At 41.6% G+C, this 24,024-nt stretch overlaps 1 protein-coding gene across 3 annotated transcripts in view; it reads left to right on the top strand.

The window, feature by feature from the left end:
* LOC105016715 (cadherin-22) overlaps window positions 1-24,024 on the top strand; it is a 163,605-nt gene that overhangs the window by 74,712 nt on the left and 64,869 nt on the right. For 2 of the 3 annotated variants that reach the window (XM_010880735.3, XM_020055180.2), the window contains exons 2-3: window positions 7,411-8,772; window positions 16,413-16,707. In XM_010880735.3, the coding sequence (XP_010879037.2) occupies window positions 8,545-8,772; window positions 16,413-16,707 (523 nt within the window). In that variant the 5' untranslated portion in view covers window positions 7,411-8,544. Of the gene's footprint in view, window positions 1-1,416; window positions 1,533-7,410; window positions 8,773-16,412; window positions 16,708-24,024 lie in introns of all 3 variants that reach the window. The other variant, XM_020055179.2, reaches the window with a different exon arrangement.

The raw sequence follows: 24,024 nt of genomic DNA, 5'->3' as shown, positions 1-24,024 counted from the left end.
GGGCGGGGTATCCTGAGGCTGCTAGCCCCAAACCCCTCCCCTTTGGATTCTAATGAAATCCGTCTGCATTTCCGGCCCCCTTCTGACATGACACGTTGTTATAAGAGAGATGTGGGAAGCTGCAGCGATAATCAGACCCAGCTCAGCGGTCAGACACATGCTTGAAGGAACCTGCTTGCTCATTATTATTTAGCATGGCAAACCTGCTCGCTCATTATTATTTAGCGTGGCAAACCTCGCTCCAGGGGACAAAAAATCTCCCCTAGCATTTCTGACACTATGGCCAATTATTTCCCTCGAGGGCCACCATATTGTCCCGGTTCTTTTCTTTTGGCCCCCATTTTAGCTATATAACAATTATCTTTGCATGCATATACACACACACAAAACAAGTTAGACAAGACCAATGGACTTATGGACCAGCCCATCTGTCATCAATTTTACTGACACCAGCTTCCTTAATTCTAGTCTTCTGCCCAGACTAGAGAGTTTGTAAATGGTTCTTTCATCTAGTGGCTCAGAACGCTCTTAATGAAGGGAATGTGCCTTAAGACTTAAGGCTTAAACCCCACGCTGGTTGGATGTCCCTTTTTCTAACTGGATTTAATCGTGATCTGTTGTTTTACAAAGGATTGCCCCAGCTTCTTCAAACCCTTCTGGGTGCAGAAACACTGTAGCTAGCTAGGCAGCTATCTACTTAGCTAGCACAACAACACATGGTTGACATCGTGATGTCATCATGCATTTTAGAAATACATTCTCAAGCCATCTACATTAAGATGAGATATTACACCCTCTGCAACCTATAAACCACAATCTTGTGACTAACAAGTAGCCAGCATAACAATTGGGAATTTGAGAGCAAATGTAAAAAAAAAAATAATTGGTAGACATTGTAACACATTCATATAATTCCACAGCATGTTAGCTAATTATAGACCAGACATTTCCTTGCCCTGATGTTTACATTTTGGCCCTAATTTTGGCAATGCCCAAATAAAAGACAAGTGTGTGCAACAATATATATGAACTACATCTAATTGTGTACAATAAACAACATGGAAAGAAATGCCCTGAATCAGCTGCCATGAAGTCTAACATTTCTAATGAAACACTAGATACGGAGGCAGACAGCATGTGCAAATGGAACTTTATTTTACAGGACGAGATAATGCATGAATAAAACGTGGAATGACTTTGAAATGTGAAGGTGTAGCCTCTGTGAAGATGTTAATTGAACATGTCTTTCATCTCTCTTTTTACCCTGGAGTAATAATTATTTTTCAGCCTCAGATTACCATGACTCTGGTTATGATACAGGATAGCTGAACACCTGTAAATAGTGGAAAGACCTTTGGATACAGTGTGAAGATTCTCCAACCATAACATTACATTTTTCTTTTCTTGCCACCCTAGTCTGGATCTGCCAACCTTCATCAACTACTACATATGTGTTCATATGAATGTCAGGCTTAGGAGCAGGGTGAGGAGGTTCCTCGAAGAGAAGTATCAGACCCAAGTACCCATAACAGGTGGGTGTCAAATAAAAAATGGATGCAGTGTGTTCTAATTGACTGTTACTCACCTGGACAACTACTTAGATGACTCTCAATGCGCTGTGTTCTACACAAAATAGGAGTGTGGGTGCAGGACAAAATATAAAAGGACTGTTCGGGAGTAGCTTCACTGCACCCCTGGTTGTTCCCTTCAGGACAGAACATAGAACCTTGCGGTCCAAATCCTTGAGAGCAACCCTTTCACGGTCTGCCACCCCTTCCTCGGTGCTTTCATCGTAGCTCAGCGGCTCTGTGTCTCCCACTGTCATTCATCCCAATCAGAATTAGATCCGTTGATCAATTATCAGACTTAGAAATGTACAGTGACGGTCCCTTCTCGGGTTCCAACTAACGTGAAGTGATTGCAGAATGCACATATGAACGCTCAAATAGGGCACACAGAGCAGGGACAGTTGCCACAGAGAACTGATGAAGCTCACTTATAAATCCCTACTGGCATTGGAATGGGCCAGTCATCCCTTATGTCAGGGGACACCCCTTCTTTTCAACCTCTCCCTGAACTCTTTATGCCCGACCCCTATTTTTATGTCCGAGCCTCAGCAAGCCTGACCTCTCTGGTAAAAAAAAACGTGTGTCGTTTTGGGGAGTTACAGTGGATATATAAAGTCTACACACCCCTGTTAAAATGCCTGGTTTTTGTGATGTAAAAGAATGAGACAAAGATCAATCATGTCAGAACTTTTTCCACAATTTGACCGATAATGTGAACAATTGAAAAACAGCCAAAATCTTTGAGGGGGGGAAAAATAAAAACCTTACAACAACCTGGTTAAGTGTGCACACCCTTAAACTAATACTTTGTTGAAGCACCTTTTAATTTTATTACAGCACTCAGACTTTTTGGGTAGGAGTCTATTAGCACGGCACATCTTGATGTGGCAATATTTGCCCACTCTCCTCTGCACAGTCCTCTTCAGATCACCCCACATATGTTCAATTGGATTCTGGTCTGGGCCATTCCAAAATGTTAATCTTGTGGTGAAGCCATGCTTTTGTGGATTTGGATGTGTGCTTTGTGTAGTCGTCGTGCTGAAAAGTGAACGTCCTCTTCATCTTCAGTTTTGTAACAGACTCCTGAAGGTTTTATGCCAAAATTGCCTGGTATTGTAATGTATTTTTTTTCTTTTTTACCCCTCGAAGATTTCAGTTTGTTTTTCAATTGAATTGTTCACATTATAGGTCACATTAAAGGTGGAAAAAGTTCTGACATTATTTTTCTATAGACCTGGCATTTTAACAGGGCTGTGTAGACTTTTTATATTCTGTGTATGTATGTATGTATGTATGTATGTATGTATTTACAGCTCTGGAAAAAATCAAGAGACCACTGCACCTTTTGCTTGTGGGTTCGTCACTCAAAACTTTCCTTTTCAAACTTTTTGGAAAGGAAAGAAAAATATGCAGTGGTCTCTTTTTTTTACTTTTTTTCCGGAGCTGTATATATATATAGAAGGGCGTTGGAAGTAGCTGGAGTTCCATTGAGCCTGAATATAATAGGATCATTTTACTCAATTCAATTAAAAGACTGTATCAAGAATCTTAACAAAAGGTAGATAAATTCTTAATCTCATTAAAAAGTATTTTCAATACGGAGATCAGTGAGGCAGGCTGCAAAGTAGAAAGCAAATGAGAAACAAAGAGAGAGGAAGCAAGCAGACAGAGAGGTTAGACTACTGAAGAAGTCCCCTGAAATTACAACAGGATCTGTTAAGAGAATCTGTTATCGCTTTAAATAGCAAGTAAATAAAGTTGATTCAAAAGATAACACAATGCAATAAACATATTCACATAGTTTCTCTTTGGACTGTTTTAGTGTCTAGTCCATATGAACTATTTTGTAAATTCCTATTGAGATTATTCAGTACGGAAAATAACATCCGGATTTCCCTTTTAAACATGCATGAAAATACAACCAAATAATACTTAACTAAAAATGGCAATATGTTTTAAGTTCATAGCGGTGGTTTTAAGTCTTATGCCGATCACCCACTTGAGTTCTTTTGTCTTATCTCGACAAACTGGGATGCTCGCCCCGACACCCCGCTGGATTTTATGGTGTACCCACAATTTATCTTCCACCCCCCCCCCCCCCCCCCCCCCCCCCGAAGAAAACGATCCACGTGAGAAGACTGAAAGGAGCTCAATGAAGACATACGGTGTGGAGGAAAACAGAGATACCCTTAAAGAGACTGGATAAGGAATAGTGAGACAAATATGAAAGGCGAACAAAGTGACTCAAACAAAAGAAGATATCTTTACTGCCCGGCAAAGGGACAGAGCTGTATGTTTTAGAAATGTTACTCCACAAGGATTTCTCTGTCTAGACAGTCATACATTTCTGACATTCCATGATATAGTACTCTGATAAACTGTCTTGTGGCTTTGCCAAGGAATAAAATACTTCAATAAACAGACCTGGCAATTCCAAAAAAGGAGAGATATTTTTGACCAAAATTTATTGTTCCTGTTTTTTGCACTTACAGGGCTGCGTCGAAGCTGAATTATGAAATGGAAGAAAAGTGGTTGAGAGTCAGGGCGGAGAATGGAAGCACAGGAGGGAAAATGTGTCCGGTTTGAAGAGGGGTCACAAAACATAGCCCCTATTTCATAATTTCAGTTTTAATAGAAAAAAAATACCAAAACAAAAAACGATGGGAACTGTTACTGTGAGAGATACTGAAAGGAAAATGGACCAATTGAGGTAATTTAGAAAATGCAGGTAACTAACTAAAATAGAGACAGAGACCGAAGAGTATAGTGAGTTAAAATGCTAGATGGTAAGGAACAGTGATGAGAGACTGATATAGAGAAAGGTGGAGGAGGAAGACAGAGAGATATAGTCAGAGAGAATAAGAAGAGGAGACACAGAGAAGCAGAAAATGGCAGCAACACAAGTAATATGAAGGACAATTTTTACTAGCCAAATGGGAACATGCGAGATGAGAGAAGTGGAGGGGAGAGAGAGATATGGGGAGGTGGAGAGAAGAGAGGGCGAAGAAGAAGAAGAAGAGAGAGAGAGAGAAGAGACGGGCATGGGGAGAATGGGAGGGAGAGAGATGGGGAGGTGGGGAGTGCCAGGGCAGTCTCCTCGTCACAGGCCCCACACCCATCAGTTCACGCTGATCAGTTTTCCAGTGTGTCATGTGCCGCTTGCCAGCTGTCAGGGGGCCTGCTCTGGGCACAGCCACTGATGAGAAGCACAGCCACATTTTAGAATCAATCCATCGGCCTAATATGTCACCAATGACTGTGCTTGCCACTAGCTTTTGGGGTGGACGAGATGCCTTGTGACTGTAGCACGTCGGCCATCTTTCCAGCTCGTTATCAGAAGGGGGGTTAATTGACGCAGTGCTAATTAGCCTTGGCTATTAGTCACAAACCGCTGCAACGTTCTTGTAGGCCAGGTTAAGAGATAAGAGGATGTTATCTCTCGTGCGTTCACCCTCTCCAAAATATTTCATCATGTGTTTTTTTTTTTTTTTTTTTAGAACCAATTAAGAGTGAATGTGTACACGCTCAATGAGATTCCCAGAATGAACTGGAAAAACAGGGATTTGGTGAAGTGGTTGCTGTTTTAATATGCTGAGCATTTCTTCATTCGAGGAAATGTTTCAGTTTAAAGAGCAACTTCAGAGCCCTTTTTCCACCCAGAAAAGTGTTTGATACAAATGGTTTCTAATTAATCATATACACACTGCCAAGCACACAGTTAAAATATCTACAGTTGGGGGGGCAGGGTAAACGTAGATAGGCAAAAATAAATGAATATGTGTTTTTTTTCTCCCCCTAGCCATTCGCCTTTGAGGCGGAAATGGAATAAACAATGTGCTTTTACTTTGAAGTCAGCTCTTTAGCTACAACAAGTCTAACTGGGGACATGAAAAATTATATTCTGGATCAATTGAAGTTGAGTAGGAGACTAGTAGGAGAGGATATTTCGCCATATGTTCAATATGGATGATAAAAATTTTAAAAAAATAAAGATGAATGTTTCTATTCTTTTATTTCAAATACAAACATCAAGTGCTGTTTTGTTCTTTGAGTTTGGGTGTGTAAATGGGTCATTATTCTGTTTACTTCAAATGAGATGTCAGGGTTTTTCAGATGGATCAAGAAGTCATTTTGAATTGTGAGTTGAGTCATCACTGCCTGCGCTCCCCCTAAATGTCACAGATGTCATAACCTTTTAACATCAAAATAATAAATGCAAGACTTAGTGATACTGTTACTCACTAAAATTGAAAACAAAGCTGTCAGAACACAGCATTTCACAGCTGAGGACGTGAAAAAAATGAATGGAATGCTTGAGGTCAGAGTCGGAACGTTCCATACCTGAAGTGCATCCAACAGCGTAATGTGGTGGAACTTCTTCATATTCTTTGGCCTTATCCAAAAAGCTCAAATGCACATTCATGCTTGTTTGCTTTGACCAAAGTCTGAATATGAATTATTATTCATGAACAAAGCAAACACTGGCTTGTGCACCTGGCCTGCCAGATTTGATAGCTTCACTCATCAAGCACTGAGGCAGAGTAAAACAGTCTATCAGTCAATTTGTTGTTCCCCACAAATGACCGTATAACCTCCTGGACAATCAACGTCATTTTGTAAATGCTGGATCTATAAGATGCATCATCCAACCAAGTTTAGTCAAACTCCTCCAGTGGTGACTGAGATATTGTATGGGTTAACGAGACTCCATGAGCATGTGTACCAAAAGTCATCACTGATCAATATACGTGAAATATTTTACTGCTTTTTAACTAATCTAAAAAAAAAAAAAGACCTGAACAATGCATTATGGAAATTATCATGCAAGTTTCATGCAGGTGGGCAATTTTTCTAATGTCGGATCTCTATGGCATCTCTATGACATATCATTAACTCAAATGTAATCAAAATTAGGCCAGCACTCTATGACATATCATATGTGACGATGCTCGTAGGAAGACTTATCCTGCCCAATTTCCTTTTTGAGGGGGCTTTCCTCCACTACCTCCTGCCGCTGGTAGTGTGATCTCTTTACCTCGAGGTCATGACATCACAGACACACTAACTGTTTTCGTTTTTTGTTCCGATCTGAAGGTTTCACAAAGCCCCATTAATCACAACCTCAACACTGCCTCTTATCTACAACAGCCCCTCTCAGCAATGTTTGTTTGAAGTATTAGGGGGTTGTTGCTGTGATGGATTGAATTACTTGATTAATACTTTTATCCAATTAATGTTCCCTCATGCAATTAATCAGCTGGCTGGGGTTAAGCCCGCTTGGTTGACCGAACTGAGGCAGGCAGATTCCTGGGGCCGTGGCTGGGGAAGAAAAAAATCTCAACATTACCTCTTTTATTCACCATCCTCCCATCCACCTGGTGTTTTATCTTCTCTTCCCTTTTTAATTCACCATCCACCCATCCACGCACCTGGCGTTCTGTCTTCTCTTGTACACCGCACCATCGCTCTTCTGCTTAGAGCACATTGTTCAGGTTTTTTATGCCAAATACAAATGGCTTTCTGTGGTGTTCTGAACACAAACAGCCCCTACTAGGTAATCGGTAGAAAACCAACATTTTCATTATTGTTGTAAAGAGCTAAAAAGAAATTGGCATGGAAAGATGTTATGTTTTAGACAGATACTAGTTTGAAAAATGCAAGAAGTCAGCCTTGGGCATTTTTATTTTTTATTTTTTTCAGTATGCATAGCAACTGTTTACAACTTCATAATCTGTATGATGAAAAACACTGCGTTTTATAACCCAACCAATTATAGATGCCTTCTCTGTCTTACAGGGAAACATGATGTTAACCAATGATTTTCCTTATTTGACTTTCACAGGTTTTGCCCCTTCAGTGCCTGAACCATCCAGAAGAATTCTGGAACAGAATCTTGGCCAATGAAGTCCCCTGAAGGATCCTGTTGGCCAATGGAGTCCCCTGAAGGATCCTGGACCCCAGCACTGGAACTGAGTGACAGAAGATGTGAACTGGATCACACAAATCCCTAGAATCCTCTACCCGGAGGGAAGCCCTCTGAGGGCCAGAGTTTACGAATTCCCAGATTTTCTTTGAAATCCTCCTAATGAGTCAGAATGTAACAATATATCGTCAGAGATAATAACTAAGCATTTTAGTGAGAAGAATTCCAATTCCAATCATGTGTTGATTCCCATAGTTACCCAAGAGTTACCCAAGGCAACTGATAGTATTTGAAACCTGTTTTACCGCCCAATTGGTCTGCATAATTTATAGAAATACCATTTCGCTTGTTAAAAGTTTTATCATCTGAAATATAGATTTTCTTTACCATGCAAGGATCAAAAGTGTAATTTTCAAATCTGAGGGAGTTTTTAGTCAATATTACGCCCACTCCCTTTAATGCCTTACTTGAGGTAAATATTTTAATGCTGTCGTTATCTCAAGAAACTGTTTTACCAAGATAGCGTACGGGAAAGCTGGTCTTGGACATCTTACATTTTGTTTCCTATTGTACAGTAATAATAATACTAATAAAAAACATCTATTTTGCCCAAATAAATGTTCATCAAGTGTAGACAGACAGGGGAGGTATGTCAGAAATAACCCAGTGGTGACATTCACATGGAAAAGTTTGATCAAAATGATTTGTAAAAGTTTAATACACCCATGGAAAAACATTTGTTTGCCTTTCAAATATCATGGCGTGTGATGATTTAGCCAGCACTCTGAGACGGAAATATTTAAAACAATAAAAGTTTAATCTGCAAGTTTCATCTGCATGGGGGAAAACAAATTTGATTGCCTCTCTAATTTCATGGCATGCGATGACATGCCCTGCATTCTGAGACGGAACAATTTAAGACAATAAAATGCTTAAGCGTCTTGTGGATTAATTCAAGAGTCCTAGCAGAGATATTTCAACATTACTGGCTGACAGACTCTCCAACTCTTCGGGAATCCCCGTCACATGTAGAGCCGAGCAGGATTTTCCAAAATGGCTCCCTCTTGGAGACTGGGAGCTTGTTGCATGTTGGTGGCACTTGGGCTTCTGCATTGCTGTGGTCGTGGATGGTCAGAGACAACGAGGACTAGTGGCATTGCCATGGGTGGAACTAAGGAGCAAGAGCTCCTGTCCCACGACAGAGTGAAGAGAGGATGGGTGTGGAACCAGTTCTTTGTGGTGGAGGAATACACTGGCACAGAACCGCTCTACGTTGGAAAGGTAGGCCTGCTGTATGTGTTTGGAAGCTGTCTGTGTGTTTGAGGGGAACTTTAGACTTAATTGCATTGCACATTAAATGGAAATTTGCTGCAGACAGCTGAAAGAATCTCTGCATTGTGCCGCATGACCATGGTTATCTGAATTCAGTTATTAGCCATTGATTATTATAGTTATTTTGGTTAAACATGGAAGTTAAACACGAACAGAAGAACGGTCTGAAGAACAAACAGACAGATGGACAAACAAACAGACAATCAAACGGACAAACCGACTAAGCACGAGCAAAGATTATCTCAAAATAATGAGCTAGTTGGAAGGAGAAAGAGAACAAAAAGACGAGAGAGAGAGACCTAGGATTCATGCATTTTGAAGTGATTCATTACTAGAGACTGTGGCGGGGCAAGCAAAGCGTTGATATATACATGCTTTGGAGGCATAGCAGGGGGGAAAGAAAGAGAGATGATATTATTCATAAAATTACCCAGAGTTATTGCTCTCTGTGAGTCTGGGGCACAAGCCAGGACTATTAATAGGTGCGGGCTAGTGGTGTTGCTGGACTCATCCATTGCTAAGGATATCAAATACTTTAATTAGAGCAATAGGATTAAATACGACCATCGTTCCTTTTTATCAGCACTAGCCATTTAGAACAAGTATTTTTTTTTTTTTTTGGAGTTCTTCGTCCAACTCAGCAAAGATGCCAAGGTTGTCCTACCGCAGCCATTAATCTGCTAATGATATATGATTTTCCCTAAATGGTCACTCACATCGCAATAAACTGGCAGCTTTGTTCAATACATTTGGGTAATGAAATTCCTTGGTCTTGTATGACCCCTCTGCTTTCTCTTACTTTCGGCTGCCACATTGGCTTTATGTTCAGTATCGGGTTTACTGCTAAACACCACAGCAGACCATTGAGGTTCAACAAAAAACTCATGACTTACACAGAACACGGTTGCTGTTGCACAGATTGAAAACATCCAATCCAAAGCTTCACTTTCCATAGAGAGCTATTGTTGAGGTACAGAAAAGATGTACCTCTGAGCTACTTCTCAGTCTCATTTCATCCCAAGGCCTCCTTTTGAAACACATACATCGTGCACTGCAGATTTGTATGTTCCTGCACATTAGTTCTGACCCTTAAAATGTACTTTTGCTTCATATCTTTTGCTTTGAAAAGCTTTGTTTTATTCGTCCAATTCACATTATTAAACCAGCTAACATAATATAAGTTATGAAATGGTCCACCAAGGTCATAATTGTTGAACAACTGATGGTTTCAAAATGTTGGCTTTTGGTTTGTTAAGGTCACTTATCCAGGGCTGTCAATGTACTGTTTTAATTGGCACACGTGTGTATTCACACAGAAATCTTTACTCAATGATCTCATCTGTTGGGGTTTGAACTCATAACCTCTACGTTCACAGAATTCCAATCTTCCTGCTACGTCTCTGGTTTCTCCTGAATCCCTATACTTTGCACTACAATGTACATTCATGTTAAAAAAAATACTTTTAGATAAAAATATACATTAGATACATGAAAACAGAATAACATGCCCCATAGTAATTCACGACAATGGAAACCCATACTCAAATCATTAAACAAAACCAAAGATTTGAAAATCCGACAAACTAATAACTAAAATAGTGGTGTGGTGGCCAAGATGTATTTTTTAAGTCATTAATGTACAGGAGACTGGAACTCTACAATCTAGATGTCCTGAATATAGATGTTCTGAATGTAATTACTTTACATAACTGTAATTTTTCCGGGAACAAGGAGCATGACGCAACGCGATAACAAATACAGTATTTTTTCAAATATATCTGAAGTTCAGTTAATGCCATAGATGTTGGTGCAGGTCTGTGATTGTGAAGCGAATGCCCAATCCAAATGCAGCTGTTTGCAAATGTCCGTTGAATCAACCTCAGTGCCATTTTGTTGAGCAAACACACAATTATGACATTAGGGAGGGTGGGCTTAAAATTGTCAGTTGAATCAACCTCAGTGTTGAGGGCCTGCAAAGTCACGTGGAATCCAACCGCTGTGAGGCTTTTCAGCAAACGGATCCTTCAGTCACTTTCACAACCTGCACTAAAGTTGACTGTCGGGCCAGGAAGTATTTATCATTTAGACCAGCCTAAAACATATAAACTGCAACAGCAACCTCAGTAATGGGTGAAAAATGACTAAAACACTAAAAGATTGGATTCGTTCAGAAATATGTATGTCATTAATGTATGTAGCTTCTGGATAATTAAATAATGCACATACAAAAACAACGGTATTGAAACAAATCATTCTGAAAATCAAACTGCAACTGACAAGGTGAAATAATGACAATGGCTTTGAGCAAACGTACGTTTATTGTTTGACTCAATGAGCTCTTAAAAAATGTTGCTCACTGTTAGTTGATTTAACATTCAATAAAATTACCAGCTGCAATGGGATTGTGAGTTTGTGCAACATTTGGGGTTTTAGCTGACCTAAATACGTCTTGCCTTCTAAAGGCAAACATGAATTAGTAAATCATCTTTAATTTCTTGTCTATTTGAAGTGCACCCAACTAAAACATAAAAACACTGATTAAGCAATGGTTAAGTTGGAGTATATCTTTGTATTTTTTGTGAACTCAAACATGAATTAGGATTTTTTGTTTTTGTATTCAGCTTGCTGTGAGCAAGGGTCGTTGTGTGAACAAGCATTCATACATTACTTACAATTTGTGTCTTGAAGTCCACCCAGCTTATAAGAGAATACTGGTAAGCAATTTGTTAGTTTTTACTGTTGGCCTAAGTGTAATTAATTACCTTTAGTTTAATTGAACAATCATTCTGGCTGAAACAAAAACATTGTGTTTTATTTGGATATAATGGCTGACTTTTTCTGTGATTTAGCTTTCGGTAATTGCCAGATTCGTAACCTGGAAACAGTTTATTTTTGTTCTTGTTCATAGACAGTTTTACCTCACTGATTGGCTGTGATAGTAAAGATGTCTTTGGCGTGTTTAATCAGGTTGTGTGTAGGAAGTGTTTGATCATATACATCTATTTAAATAATTCCTTTTGGCGTGTAGTTCCAAGTACAATTACAACAATGTGGACTGGTTGGAAATCACAGTGCGATAATCAGAGAAGAAGAAAGCAGTCTTAAGAAGTGAAGTTCTATATTAGGGAATTCATTCTTTGGAAGATGTGAAGGAATACTTTTATTTTTGCCCAGTTAACTTTACCATTGTAGCTTTGCTCCTCTCCTTGCTTCATGCTGTACTTTCTCACATACCTTTTTATCTCTTCGTCTGAATTCACCTCATTTCTGTGACTTTGAAGCAGCCTTCTCAAATCACTTAGATTGAATGGAACGCCAGTGCTACAGGCATGATGAGGCATCAGATACTCTTAATTAGAAAAGAATCAGATACTGTTGATTAGGCTCCATCTCTCTGACTCTGGCTGGCAGTTTTTCCATGTCACTCCAGTTCCCTACGCCAAGTGTGATATAGCGGTTCTCCTCTTCGGACTGCTCATTTGTGATGCCGTTCAGTTGGTTTGCTTTGCCCTTGTCCGAAGCAACACCTTTGGTTCTCGTTAGTCCACTGACCCTTATTTGTCAGGTCAGTTCCATATCCCTTTCACCCACATTCTTCTCTAAGTCAGCCCTTAGCTCTAACATTGTGTGTCCAGTTTGTGTGAGTTTAGTGTGTATGTCCAGTGTTTGTGTGTGTGTGTGTGTCTGTGTCCAGTGTGTGTGTGTCCGTCGTGTATGTTGTGTGTATGTACAGTGTGAATTTGTGTCCAGTGTGTTTGTCCAGTTTGTGTATGTCCAGTGTGTATGGGTTTACAGTGTGTATGTCCAGTGTGTATATCCAGTATGTCCAGTGTGTCCAGTGTGTATGTGTGTTTAGTGTGTATGTGTCCAATGTGTATGTCCGGTGTGTATATCCAGTGTGCATATGTTTCTAGTGTGTATGTCCAGTGTGTAGAGCCAGTGTGTCAGTGTGTATGTGTATGTCCAGTGTGTATGTGTGTCTTGTGTGTATGTGTCCAGTGTGTATGTATGTCCAGTGTGTAAATCCAGTGTGTCCAGTGTGTATGTCCAGTGTGTATATCCAGTGTGTCGAGTGTGTTTGTGTGTCTAGTGTGTAAGTGTAGTGTGTATAACCAGTGCGTATGTGCGTGTCCAGTGTATATATCCAGTGTATATATCCAGTGTGTATGTCCAGTGTTTATGTCCAGTGTGTATATCCAGTGTGTATGTGTGTGTCCAGTGTGTATATCCAGTGTGTATGACCACTGTGTATGTGTAAGTCCAGTTTGTATATCCAGTGTGTATGTGTGTGTCCAGTGTGTATGTTTATGTCCAGTGTGTTTGCGCGTCCACTGTGAATGACCATTATAAGAGCACATGGCCTTTTCAGGCAAAATTGTTCATCAAGATATTCAAACATTCAGACATGAATGTAAATGTCAGCTGACTTTTCGTTACTGAGTGTTCCAACACAAACACCCAATGGTAATAGAGAGCACAAGAAGGCAGATCCTCTGGAGAGCAAGCACCGGTCAGCTTGCATCACGCCCAGTTGGACAGGGACAGCCAGCAGTCGTCCGTCCAGGTAGTCCTGACAGAGATTCCATGGATGGAGTGAGTGGGTAAGTGACTAAGTGATTGAGCGCGGTGAGGGAGTTGAACTAGTTAGCCAGCGAATTAGCGAGCGAGTGCTGTTGTAGCGCACCGGTTAAAGAGGTCTCACATCAGCGCCGCTCAGCTCAGTTCCTGTTGGTTAGACGTACTGCAGGCCTAGGGTCCTTCCCAAATGACCCCCTATTCCCTAACTAGAGCGCTCACTTTGCCCCTGGGCACGCGCACGTCCGTAGGGCTCCGGGTCGAAAGTAGTGCGCTACATTGAGGATAGGGTGTCATTTAGAACGCGTCCACAGTGTTTGGTTGTGGGGGAGTTCAGCGAGCGGTGGCGCGTTGACATTGCTGGTGGTTATGTGATTGCTGAGCATTAAGCGGAGCCCAGGCTTTGACCTCACGCTGGACGTGCACGGCGTAGCCCCGGCCCCCATCACGCCGCCGAACACAGACTGACGGATAGACACATCCGTCCTGAAGGGAGAGAACCACCGTGCGTCTGGGAAACGGGCTCGTGCTGCTCTGTTGGCACGTGAGCCCACTCGCGCCGGAATGTGCCTTTTTTTCGGGGTGGGGAAGTGGGGGTGGGGGGGGTTGAGAGGGAAAGAGAAAATGGTTTCCGTGAAAAAGGATGGCGTGCTTTGTGCAGTCCATATGGACGAGGTGTGTGTGTGTTTGTGTGTGAGATTGTATGGGTGCTCGTGCGTGTGTGTGTGTGTGTGTGTGTATGCATGGGAACTGGGAGATGTGGACAAAAATCCATATTTTGATAAATCCATATTGTCACTTAGAAATGTCTTTGTTGTTGAAAGGAAGGCTCATTTTGGCCCATTAAAATAGCATACAGAAATACAGTGTAGTCATGGTTTATGTTTTAAATGATTATTGTAGCTGGAAATGGCAGATTTTTTATGGAAAATTTACATAGGTGTTGAGAGGCCCATAATCAGCAAACATCACTCATGTGTTCCAATGGCACTTTGTGTTTGCCAACCCAAGTTTATCATTTTAAAAGGCTAATGGATCATTAGAATCTTGAAGAAGGAAGGCTATCACTCCGTTTTGCAATGCCATGCCATATCCTGTGGATGGTGCTTGATTGGAGCCAATTTCCTCCTACAACAGGACAATGATCCAAAGCACTGCTCCAAACTATGCAAGAACTATTTAGGAAAGAAGCAGTCAGCTGGCATTCGGTCTATAATGGTGTGACCAGCACAGTCACCAGATCTCAACCCTATAGACTTTGTGCACCAGCATAGGAGGCTATGGAATTTTTAACTTAATTCAGGTTAGAAGAGGCTGAACGAAGGTTCGTTTCAGTTCACTTGCTATGGGGCCAGCGTTATTTTGCCGTTTTTGAGGCTAGGGTGAATTTTTATGCGTTCTATTGTCCTGCCTAATACTACACTAAAAAGGATCACGTCGCTAACTAGCTTAGCCGATAGCCGGCCGGCACACCACAGTAAACTACTTACCCTCGTAGTTGTGCAGATAACTCGATACGTAGAATTTGAATCCCTTGTTTCCGCTTGCTTGTTGGAGCAGGGGACCAGGCATCAACAATTTGATGGACATCACTAATGCTTATTTTAGGCAGGTCTTGGAGACATCTACTAAAAACTGAAATTTTGGGCGACGCGGGTGATTGCCTTAAGTAAACCAGAAAATGATATGCCGACATCTGGCTAAAGCGGAAGTTCGTCCATACGCTTGTGCACAGAGCCTATTGAGCTGTTGTGGGAGCAGCTTGGCCGTATGGTACGTAAGAAGTGCCCATCAAACCAATCTAACTTGTGGGAGGTGCTTCAGGAAGCATGGGGTGAAATCTCTTCAGATTACCTCAACAAATTGGCAACTGGAAGGTGTGTAAGGCTATTGTTATTTCAATTCAAAATAATTATTACTATATTACTATATACTATATTTCCTGTTAAGTTTGCTATATTTCCAATTCAGTGTGATTTTATATATGTTTTCATGGAAAACAAGGACATTTCTAGCGACTGCAAACTTTTGAACGTTAGTGTACATACATCCACAAGTAAGAGGGCTTTCTATTGTCTTTTGAAGTTTCTGATATTGTAACTGAAATATTGATACCCACAGAAATACTATATTTTCTTTTGCACTGTGCATTTATTTGGGTCTATTCTAAATGACTGCAGAGGAAAGAGGACGGAAGAAAGAAAAGGCAATATGATGTCTAGGCTTTTGCATTATTCCCGCTGTTTTAACACAAATACCTGAAAACCACCCACCAGGGTGATGGAGTCCTGTATTTAATTAGATCTTTATTAAATATTAAGGCAGGAGACTGTTTTTTTTATCAGTTTGGATGTGCAATGAAGGTACGGGGCATAAAACTGCTAAATTGTCTTCTAAACACTTTAGAAGTCTTGTCGGATTTATGGAGGCTCTTTAAGTTCTTGGCCCCAACCACGTTCATGTTGCAATTTTAACAGTCTTCAGAAATGTCTTTTTATCTTTTAATTTTGAGGGGTCCCGATTCTGTGAAGGGCGTGCCATGTGGGGACGGTGTAAATCATTGGCAACGCTGCAGTGTCTTTGGTCATAGTGCTGATCATGATTAGCCTAGAGGGGGGCGATAGCTTCTCCTGCCTCTCTCACTGGCAGTGAAATAAGAACTTTGCTTCTTGATGACTCGAGACAAAATCCTTGACAGAGAAAAAAGAGAAAATCTGTTCTTTAAAGGGCAAACTGATGTGTTGTAAATGTGTATGTTTGACATGTTGGAGTTTTTATATTCGACATTTTAAACATGTCATGTTCTTTCATGGTTTGGAATTCTGGACAGTTTGTATGTGTGAGTGGTCTGCTATTTAGAAAAAACCATGAAAATCGCTGTCTTTCTTAAACTGCATTTACTGTAATTAAACTGTCAGTCAATCCATGAATGCAATCTTTACAATCCGTTGCTCCAAGTAGCATTATATCTCGTCATAACACTTAAGCTTTACTTTGATTTCCTTGAATGACAGATCCACACAGATTCGGACGAAGGCGAGGGGAACATCAAGTACACCATCTCTGGGCAAGGGGCTGGCACTATCTTCATCATCGACGAGCTGACAGGGGACATCCATGCCACAGAGCGATTGGACCGCGAGGAGCAGAGCTTCTACACCCTGAAAGCCCAGGCCCGGGACCGACTCACCAACGAACTGCTGGAATCTGAATCCGAGTTTGTCATCAAGGTTCAGGACATAAACGACAGTGAGCCCAAGTTCCTGGAAGGGCCCTATATCGGAAGTGTGGCGGAGCTTTCACAAATAGGTGAGACATTAACCCAGAAGAAGTGGGTCGAAGGTTTACAGGGTTCTGATGTTTTTTCCAGAACATTAAGATCTGAATATTGAGATGTGTGTAGTTCATTGAAGTAGTTTTAAACCTGCTCCATCATCGGTCAACAGGGATGGTCTTTGGCGTGATCTTAATACCTCGTTAGATTATAAAAACATGTAAGATGTACCTATGAAGGGACATTTCACAGATGATTGCCCAATTCAGATTTGGAGAGTGCTAGTCATCCCGGCCCATAAATAATGATCATCAGAGGTAAAAGTTTGAGAGTTTGTGACGAAATTAGAAACTTTTTTATGCCTGTGTGTGTTTTCTCAGTACAGCAAGAAAAGAGTTATGTCTGGGAGTGTTGTGAGAAAGAGAAACTAGGCTAAATGTAAGGGCTCTCCTTCACCTCTGATTAGAATTAATTCCTGCCTTCTCAGCACGTTTCAGCCCTTTTCTGCCAGCAGAAGGAGAGGGAGAGAAAACGTTGGAGAGAGACGAGGGGAGGGGAGGGGAGGGGGGGTAGTTAACGCTTTCGCCCTCTCTTTCTCCTCCTCTTCGTTGTTCTCCCACCTCTCAGTCAAATTATACATTACATGAGTGTGCACTTCATGTTTTATACATTGACTGGAGTGCCAAAGCTAATGAGATAACCGAAGTGCTTAGTCAAGCATTTCCCTCCGTTTGGTTTTCTGGTCATATTTGCCTTCCTGTAGAACAACAGCTAATGGCGTTGGCTGCGGAGCCATGGCGAGAAGGTCACAAACGCGGCGGTGCATTGTTGAGAGGCTGAAAGCTCAGGTGATAGGCTGACGAGCGTTGAAGCACGTTGTCCCAAACCCAGGACACTACAAAGGCCTGCATACAGTATCTTATATACCGTATTAGTGCTGTCAAACAATTAAAATAATAATACAAAATCTACAGTGTGTAATTTTTTTTTGCCCTAAATAAACTATTTTCTGTTTTAAAAGGAGTGCCTTATGTTAAAGACGCAGTGTGTTTTGTTGTTAAACTATGGATGGCTTGACTTGGAATTAACTTGTTCAGGAACAGTTTTTTCCAAGTTGTTTCTTTAGAACAGGGTTACACCAGCCTCAAATCTAAATTGAAAATTGCTGGGCTCTGGTCCCATAGTTCTACCATCTCCTATCATTGGGCTGTTGATCAGCGCACCACGTACAAGAACTGCTACGTTAGGCTACTTTATAAAACACATATCAGCCCGTCTTATCTGGAGAACTGCTGGTTGTGCAGGGATTTGATTCACCTCTGAATGAGACCTAAGCTTTTGAAGGTATTGTCCTTCGAGTGCAGTTGGGACTTTTAAACAGCGGCTTTGCTGATGGATGGTGGTTCACAAATAAATACATGTGTCTCTGTTGAAAGATGTCCAAATTCAATGAATGGGGTACCAAGTGCACAAGTTAGGGAATAATTCACAGTGCCATAAGGTAGGCTAGAGTTCATCTATGAACATTAGTCGGGGGAGATGTGTAATTTATTCACTACATGGAAGTTGTTATTCTCCTATTAGAATATGTTTTGGTGGAAATGTGGAAATTCTGTGTCATTATCCTCAAGAGTTCCATTCACAGTGACCAATGTGTCCCGCGTGAAGCTGCAGTGTGATAATGTCCTCACCCTAAGTGTTTGAAAATAACTGCACTTGGTAATGCATTAACATCATATACAGTGGATATAAAAAGTCTACACACCCCTGTTAAAATGCTTGGTTCTTGTGATGTAAAAGAATAAGACAAAGATACATCATGTCAGAACTTTTTCCACCTTTAATGTGACCTATAACATGAACAATTCAATTGAATAACCTGGTGTGCACACCCTTAAACTAATACTTTGTTGAAGCACCTTTTGATTTTATTACACCTTTTTGATTTCTATTAGCATGGTAAATCTTGATGTGGCAATATTTGCACACTCTTCTTTGCAAAAGTGCTCCAAATCTGTCAGATTGCGAGGACATCTCCTGTGCACAGTCCTTTTCAGATCACCCCACAGATGCTCAATTGGATTCAGATATGGGCTCTGGCTGGGCCATTCCAAAACGTTAATCTTCTTCTGGTGAAGCCATGCTTTTATGGATTTGGATGTGGGTTTTGGGTCGTTGTCGTGCTGAAAGGTGAACTTACTCTTCATCTTCAGCTTTCTAATGGACGCCTGAAGATTTTGTGCCAAAATTGCCTTGCATTTGGAACTGTTCTTAATTCCCTCCACCCTTAAAATGGCCCTGGTTCAAGCTGAAGAAACCAGGTTATTGTAAGGTTTTTATTTTTCACTTTTCCCCCTCTAAGATTTCAGTTTGTTTTTCAATTGAATTGTTCACATTATAGGTCACATTAAAAGTAGAAGAAGTTCTGATGTGATTTATCTTCGATGTGATTTATCACAAGAACCTGGCATTTTTACAGGGGTGTGTAAACTTTTTATATCCACTGTATCTGTGTAACTTTATGTTGTATGTACAGTATTGGGAGACTTGGTTATAGAATTAGCAACCTTAGGATGACACAACTAGATGGAGCCTTTTGAAATAAAGCTGAAGTGAGTGTCTATGTAGAGGGCATTTTCGGCTTCTAAAAATGCTTCTTCCAGTTACAGCTGACTTGTGGTTTATTAACCATTCAAATTTAAATATGTGCATTTCAAACCTTCAGACGGCTTTCAGTAAGTCGTTCTATGCACATTTGCCATATATCACACTGCCGTCATAGCACCAAGCCTTGGACTAATTGATTCACACAAATCAGCAGTCATTTCTGGTGTCATTGCACTCTATCCAGAGACTTTAATCAGTGCTGTGGAGTGAGACAAATGTGAGAAGCACTGATCTGAGGCGGCACTGAATGGAAGGCTAATAGGAGCAGGTTTTCACTGTTTCCCCAGACTTTGTTCCAAATGGCACCCTGTTCCCGACAAACAGCACGGATTCTAACCAATGCCCTTGCAGTGCCGAGGTGACCACGCCGTCTTCGAGCATCGGTGGTGTGTATCAGTGTATCAGGAGGTCCCTCTGTGCGATGTATATCTGCCCACACCGGGGAGGAGACTGGCAGGTACTTGCAAGATAAACCGAGGTTCCGGTTGAGGGAGCACCGGGAAAAAGAAGAGGAATGCCCAATGCCTCCGCGGACACGTCGCAATCTTCAACTCTCCAGGGGGGCCGTTGGCCGTGGTTGCGAATAGGCAAAGGTGGTGAATATTAACGACTGGGCAGAATCGAAGTGGTGCGCTAAACATGCCAGTCCAAGTCTGCTTGTTGTGTTCAGCTCGATTAAACGGCGTGGAGGAGAAGGGAGAACAAACTAGCCCTGTCAGGCCGAAGATTAATTCCGGGGGATAATTCGCGGACGTCCTGTGATAACATGGCCAGGGCTAATGAAATCGGTGTCTTAAATCAAATTTGCGTCCCGACGGTGATTGAATTTTGTACTGAGCCGTGTGAATGTCTTCATGTATGGACCATTGGTTGAACAGGGGTACAGGCTGTTTCACCTCTGTGAAAGGGACACGTGCAGGGCTGCTGGAAACAAATACTTACGTGTTGCAGGAAAGGCAATAAAGCATATCATTTAAACATTTTCATACTCAGCCTGCACTGTAGACCTGCTCGAGGTGTCAATTCCACCAGGATTCACCAGGCCGGTGTGAATCTGTAACTGCGGATCAAAACATTAATGAACGTCATGAACATTGATTGAACATTAGCGTAAGCATTAGCGTATTTCACTCTACCCATGTTCGGCACATTTCCTCATTGTGTCTTCCTGCTGTAAAATGTAGCTGCCCCATCATGCACCTATATGCATAGTAATTGTATGTTTTGCAAGCACACGGCTTACAGCCCCTCGGGGTCAGCCAATTGTTTCAATGCTAATGTGTGGGGCCAGGGCTAACGGTGGCGCGAGAGTGCCCCGCCACATGATGAACCTTTTATCTGTGTTTATGGATTAATGGCTGTTCACTTAAAAACCACCAGGTCGGCATCTCCCCTCATGGGTCATCCTTTTGTTTCACTTCCAGAATGAAAATGGCCACAGCAATAGTTAAAATTACGGGGCCGTGTTAAAAGCTAGTGTTGCCCGCCGCTCTCCATTTGTAGACAGCGAACAGCCCTACATTTAAAGTCAAAAAGCCCCAGCCACTCTCCTGTATTCCTGTAATTTGTCTCAGTCACAAGCGTTGGTTTTAAATGCTGATGGGGCCCTTTCTGAAAGAGGATGTGTCATTGACACGTTCCGCAGAAGTTGGTAGTGGTAAAAGAAACTATCGTAGGTGTACCTGCTTGAGGACGAAGAGCTCCTGGGCATAGCAAAGTGTGTGTGTGTGTGTGTGTGGGGGGGGGGGGGGGTGGGGGGGGGTGTAGTCTTTCCAAGTGGTGAACTCCACTTGGAAAGAGGGGAAACCCTATTTACCACTTCGGCCCAAAAAAAATGTTTTATATATGATGTGCACATATTGCAGCAACGCATGCAAGGCAGAGTGTGTATCCCTGTTGGTATGTATTTATGGAGGCAGATTAGATTTCTGTGGAAACCAGTATCCTGAATGCCTTTTCCATTAACAATGTACCTTTTGATATTTTAGGTACAGATTGTGCACCGGTATGGAATTTTAAAAGCCATTAAATGAAGAGCCCCTTAATATAGAACCCATGGGGCATTCAATAAATCTTTAATATGAATACAGGGGCGCCGAAGTGCCAGAAATGTCCCTCTGTCAACTCTGTGTGACATCTAAGAGGATTTCAACCCACTTATCAAACGTTTCCAAGGTTCTCCGTCATCTTAAACCCATATTATGATCCTCTGGCAAAGTAATTTCTGTAGATTATTATCGATTTAATGTGATTCATTAACGTCTTGCCTGGTGCCCTGATGTAGGCGCTGCTCTTGTCTTACCATGGTTTAACTGTTCCTTTCGGAAACAAAACAATGAAGACGTAATAGTCAGATCGTTGTTTGGAATCGTCGTTTGGGGGTTTTCTGTGTGTTGTGCACAACAAGTCCACCCTGCTAGTCATCGACAGGCAGAGTAGAAAGGCACCCTTTTTTGTGCATTGTATTGCCTCTGCCTATTGCACACAGCAAAAGTAAAGGCAGATTCAACAGGAAATCCTCAGACCTCTGATGATCAACACTGTCAGTTTACTTGGCCGCCAAAGATGAAGGCCGTGACTTTTGTGATGGACAAGAAATCCTCCCATTTAGGGCTGGAGCTGTAGTGTGTTGCGTATGTGTGCATATTCTATGACTCAGATAGCCATAGAATTACATGTTTGAAAGCGAGTTTTATTTTTTAGGCACACTACTATAATCATTTATTTTGTTGAGATGGAGTCATTTTCTTTTTTTTTTGTTAAACGACAGAATACCAAAATCACACTATTTTTACTAGTTTTACCTAGCATAGTGTGATGGAACCCTGCAGAAGATATCTTCTTGGGATTTGAACAGATCCTGTCTCTTAGCTGGTGTTCATCCAGGCAGCAAAATTCAAGATTTTCATCCTCTCGCACAAATCTGTATTTTGACCAATCACATTGAAGGCATGCTAGACACTGTTATATGGAGCGAATTACAGAAGTGGGTGCATTCATTTTTTATGCTTTCTCACACTGGCCCCCAAAGGGAATCAAACCCAGAACCCTTGTGCTGGGAAGTGCCATAGCAGATCGTTTTCAGAACTGATCTGATTGCTGAAATAACCATTCAGTGAATAAAAGGTTCACATTTGGCTGACCGGTGTAAATGCAGCCTTGATTTTGTGCTTACAACTTCATAATAACACATTGAGGGCTTAAATGGGATTAAACTTTGGCTTTTGTTTGCACCATAGAAAGCTAACACATTAATATTTCAATGAGATCCATCTTGCTGCAGTTTTGGACTAGCCTGCCGAAGTAGTGGTTTAATTATTTAGCTTTTGGTTGATACACCATGCCTAGATTTTCAACAACAAAAAACGCTGGATGAAAAAGTTACGTCAAACTTTTTCTGGAAATGTTTAAATCTTCTACATAACTATGAGGAATAGTTTTTCTCATGGTTTTCCGTTTTGAGGAACAAACGTCCAAGGTGATTGATGAAATGAACAATTGATGAAACAAATCTGAATTGGGCTCTTTGTGTAACCACAGCCAATAGGTTTCGTTCACTTATGTGGATCAAAGGCAAACCTGTGGCTATTAGGGGATCATCCACACAACCTCTAACACGTGTTGTCCAATTATCTCTGAACCATAATCTCCGAAAGGTCTCGCTCCTTGACCTAACCGAAAAGGTGAACCTTCAGTTCTGCACTGTAACAGCCTCACTTATCCTTAATAAGGGCAGAGTCTTTGTAGGCGTTTATCACCTCTCCCAGCACCTGCAGTAAGAACACACCGGGGTTCAGATCAAATTTAAAATTCTGAAAAATTTAAAATAAATGCTTTTGTCCTTGTCTGCCTATAGTGTCAGATGATTATTTCTGCTGTTGAACTATTCTTTTAGACCACTGAGCCAGAAAAGCTCAGTCATGCTCATATAACGTACTTTAAATGGTCGCTCTATTGTATTTTAACTTGTGTAGGAACAAGAAAATTGCTAAAATTATAGTCTGTGTTTTTTAGTCGTTTTTGAACACCTACCCCCAGTGGGCTCTCTCTCTCTGTCTGGAGTTGCGTCAGCCATCTAACCACAATACCTGATGTGGCACGGCTTTGCATAGAGGATCGCTGAGCTCATGAGAGAGCCCTGCTAGACTGAGGTCGTAGCACTCATGTTGCCGTGTAACCTTTGGATGGCGTAGAGGGCGGTGGAGGGGCCACGGATCGCGGAGGTCGCGGTCACGACAGCGCTGCTCTGTCCCAGGCAGGTGAGACACGAGACCGGAGAGATCTCTGTGATGAGGAATGGTGAGCTCAAGCTTAGATCAATATGGCATCGAAGTCCATTTGTGAGCTCAAGAACACCAGGCGTTATAGACTTGACCCCTGTGACAGAAACAGATCGATTCTGACACATCTGAAACTGGAAGACATGTCGAGGGCCAATGGACGGGAAGAGGGGTGGGGGGGTGGGGGGGGGCTAGGAGAGCTGGACGGACAGAACCAGGGCAGATAGAGACGCCTCCGAGGGGACGTTTTTCACATCCCGAGTGACATGACCCAGACGTTTCCGTGGGGGCAGCCTTTTGGATGTAAGAGAGTTGCCGTCGTCTAAGAAATGTTTTATTACACATACACACCAACACTTGTTCATGTTTTTGTATAACCCAGTTATGCCACACTGTTCTTTACGC

The sequence above is a fragment of the Esox lucius genome, chromosome 17 (assembly GCF_011004845.1).
Source record: "Esox lucius isolate fEsoLuc1 chromosome 17, fEsoLuc1.pri, whole genome shotgun sequence".
Classification (NCBI taxonomy): domain Eukaryota; kingdom Metazoa; phylum Chordata; class Actinopteri; order Esociformes; family Esocidae; genus Esox; species Esox lucius.
Note: the sequence above shows the minus strand (reverse complement) of the source record. Positions and strands in the feature narration are given on the sequence as shown.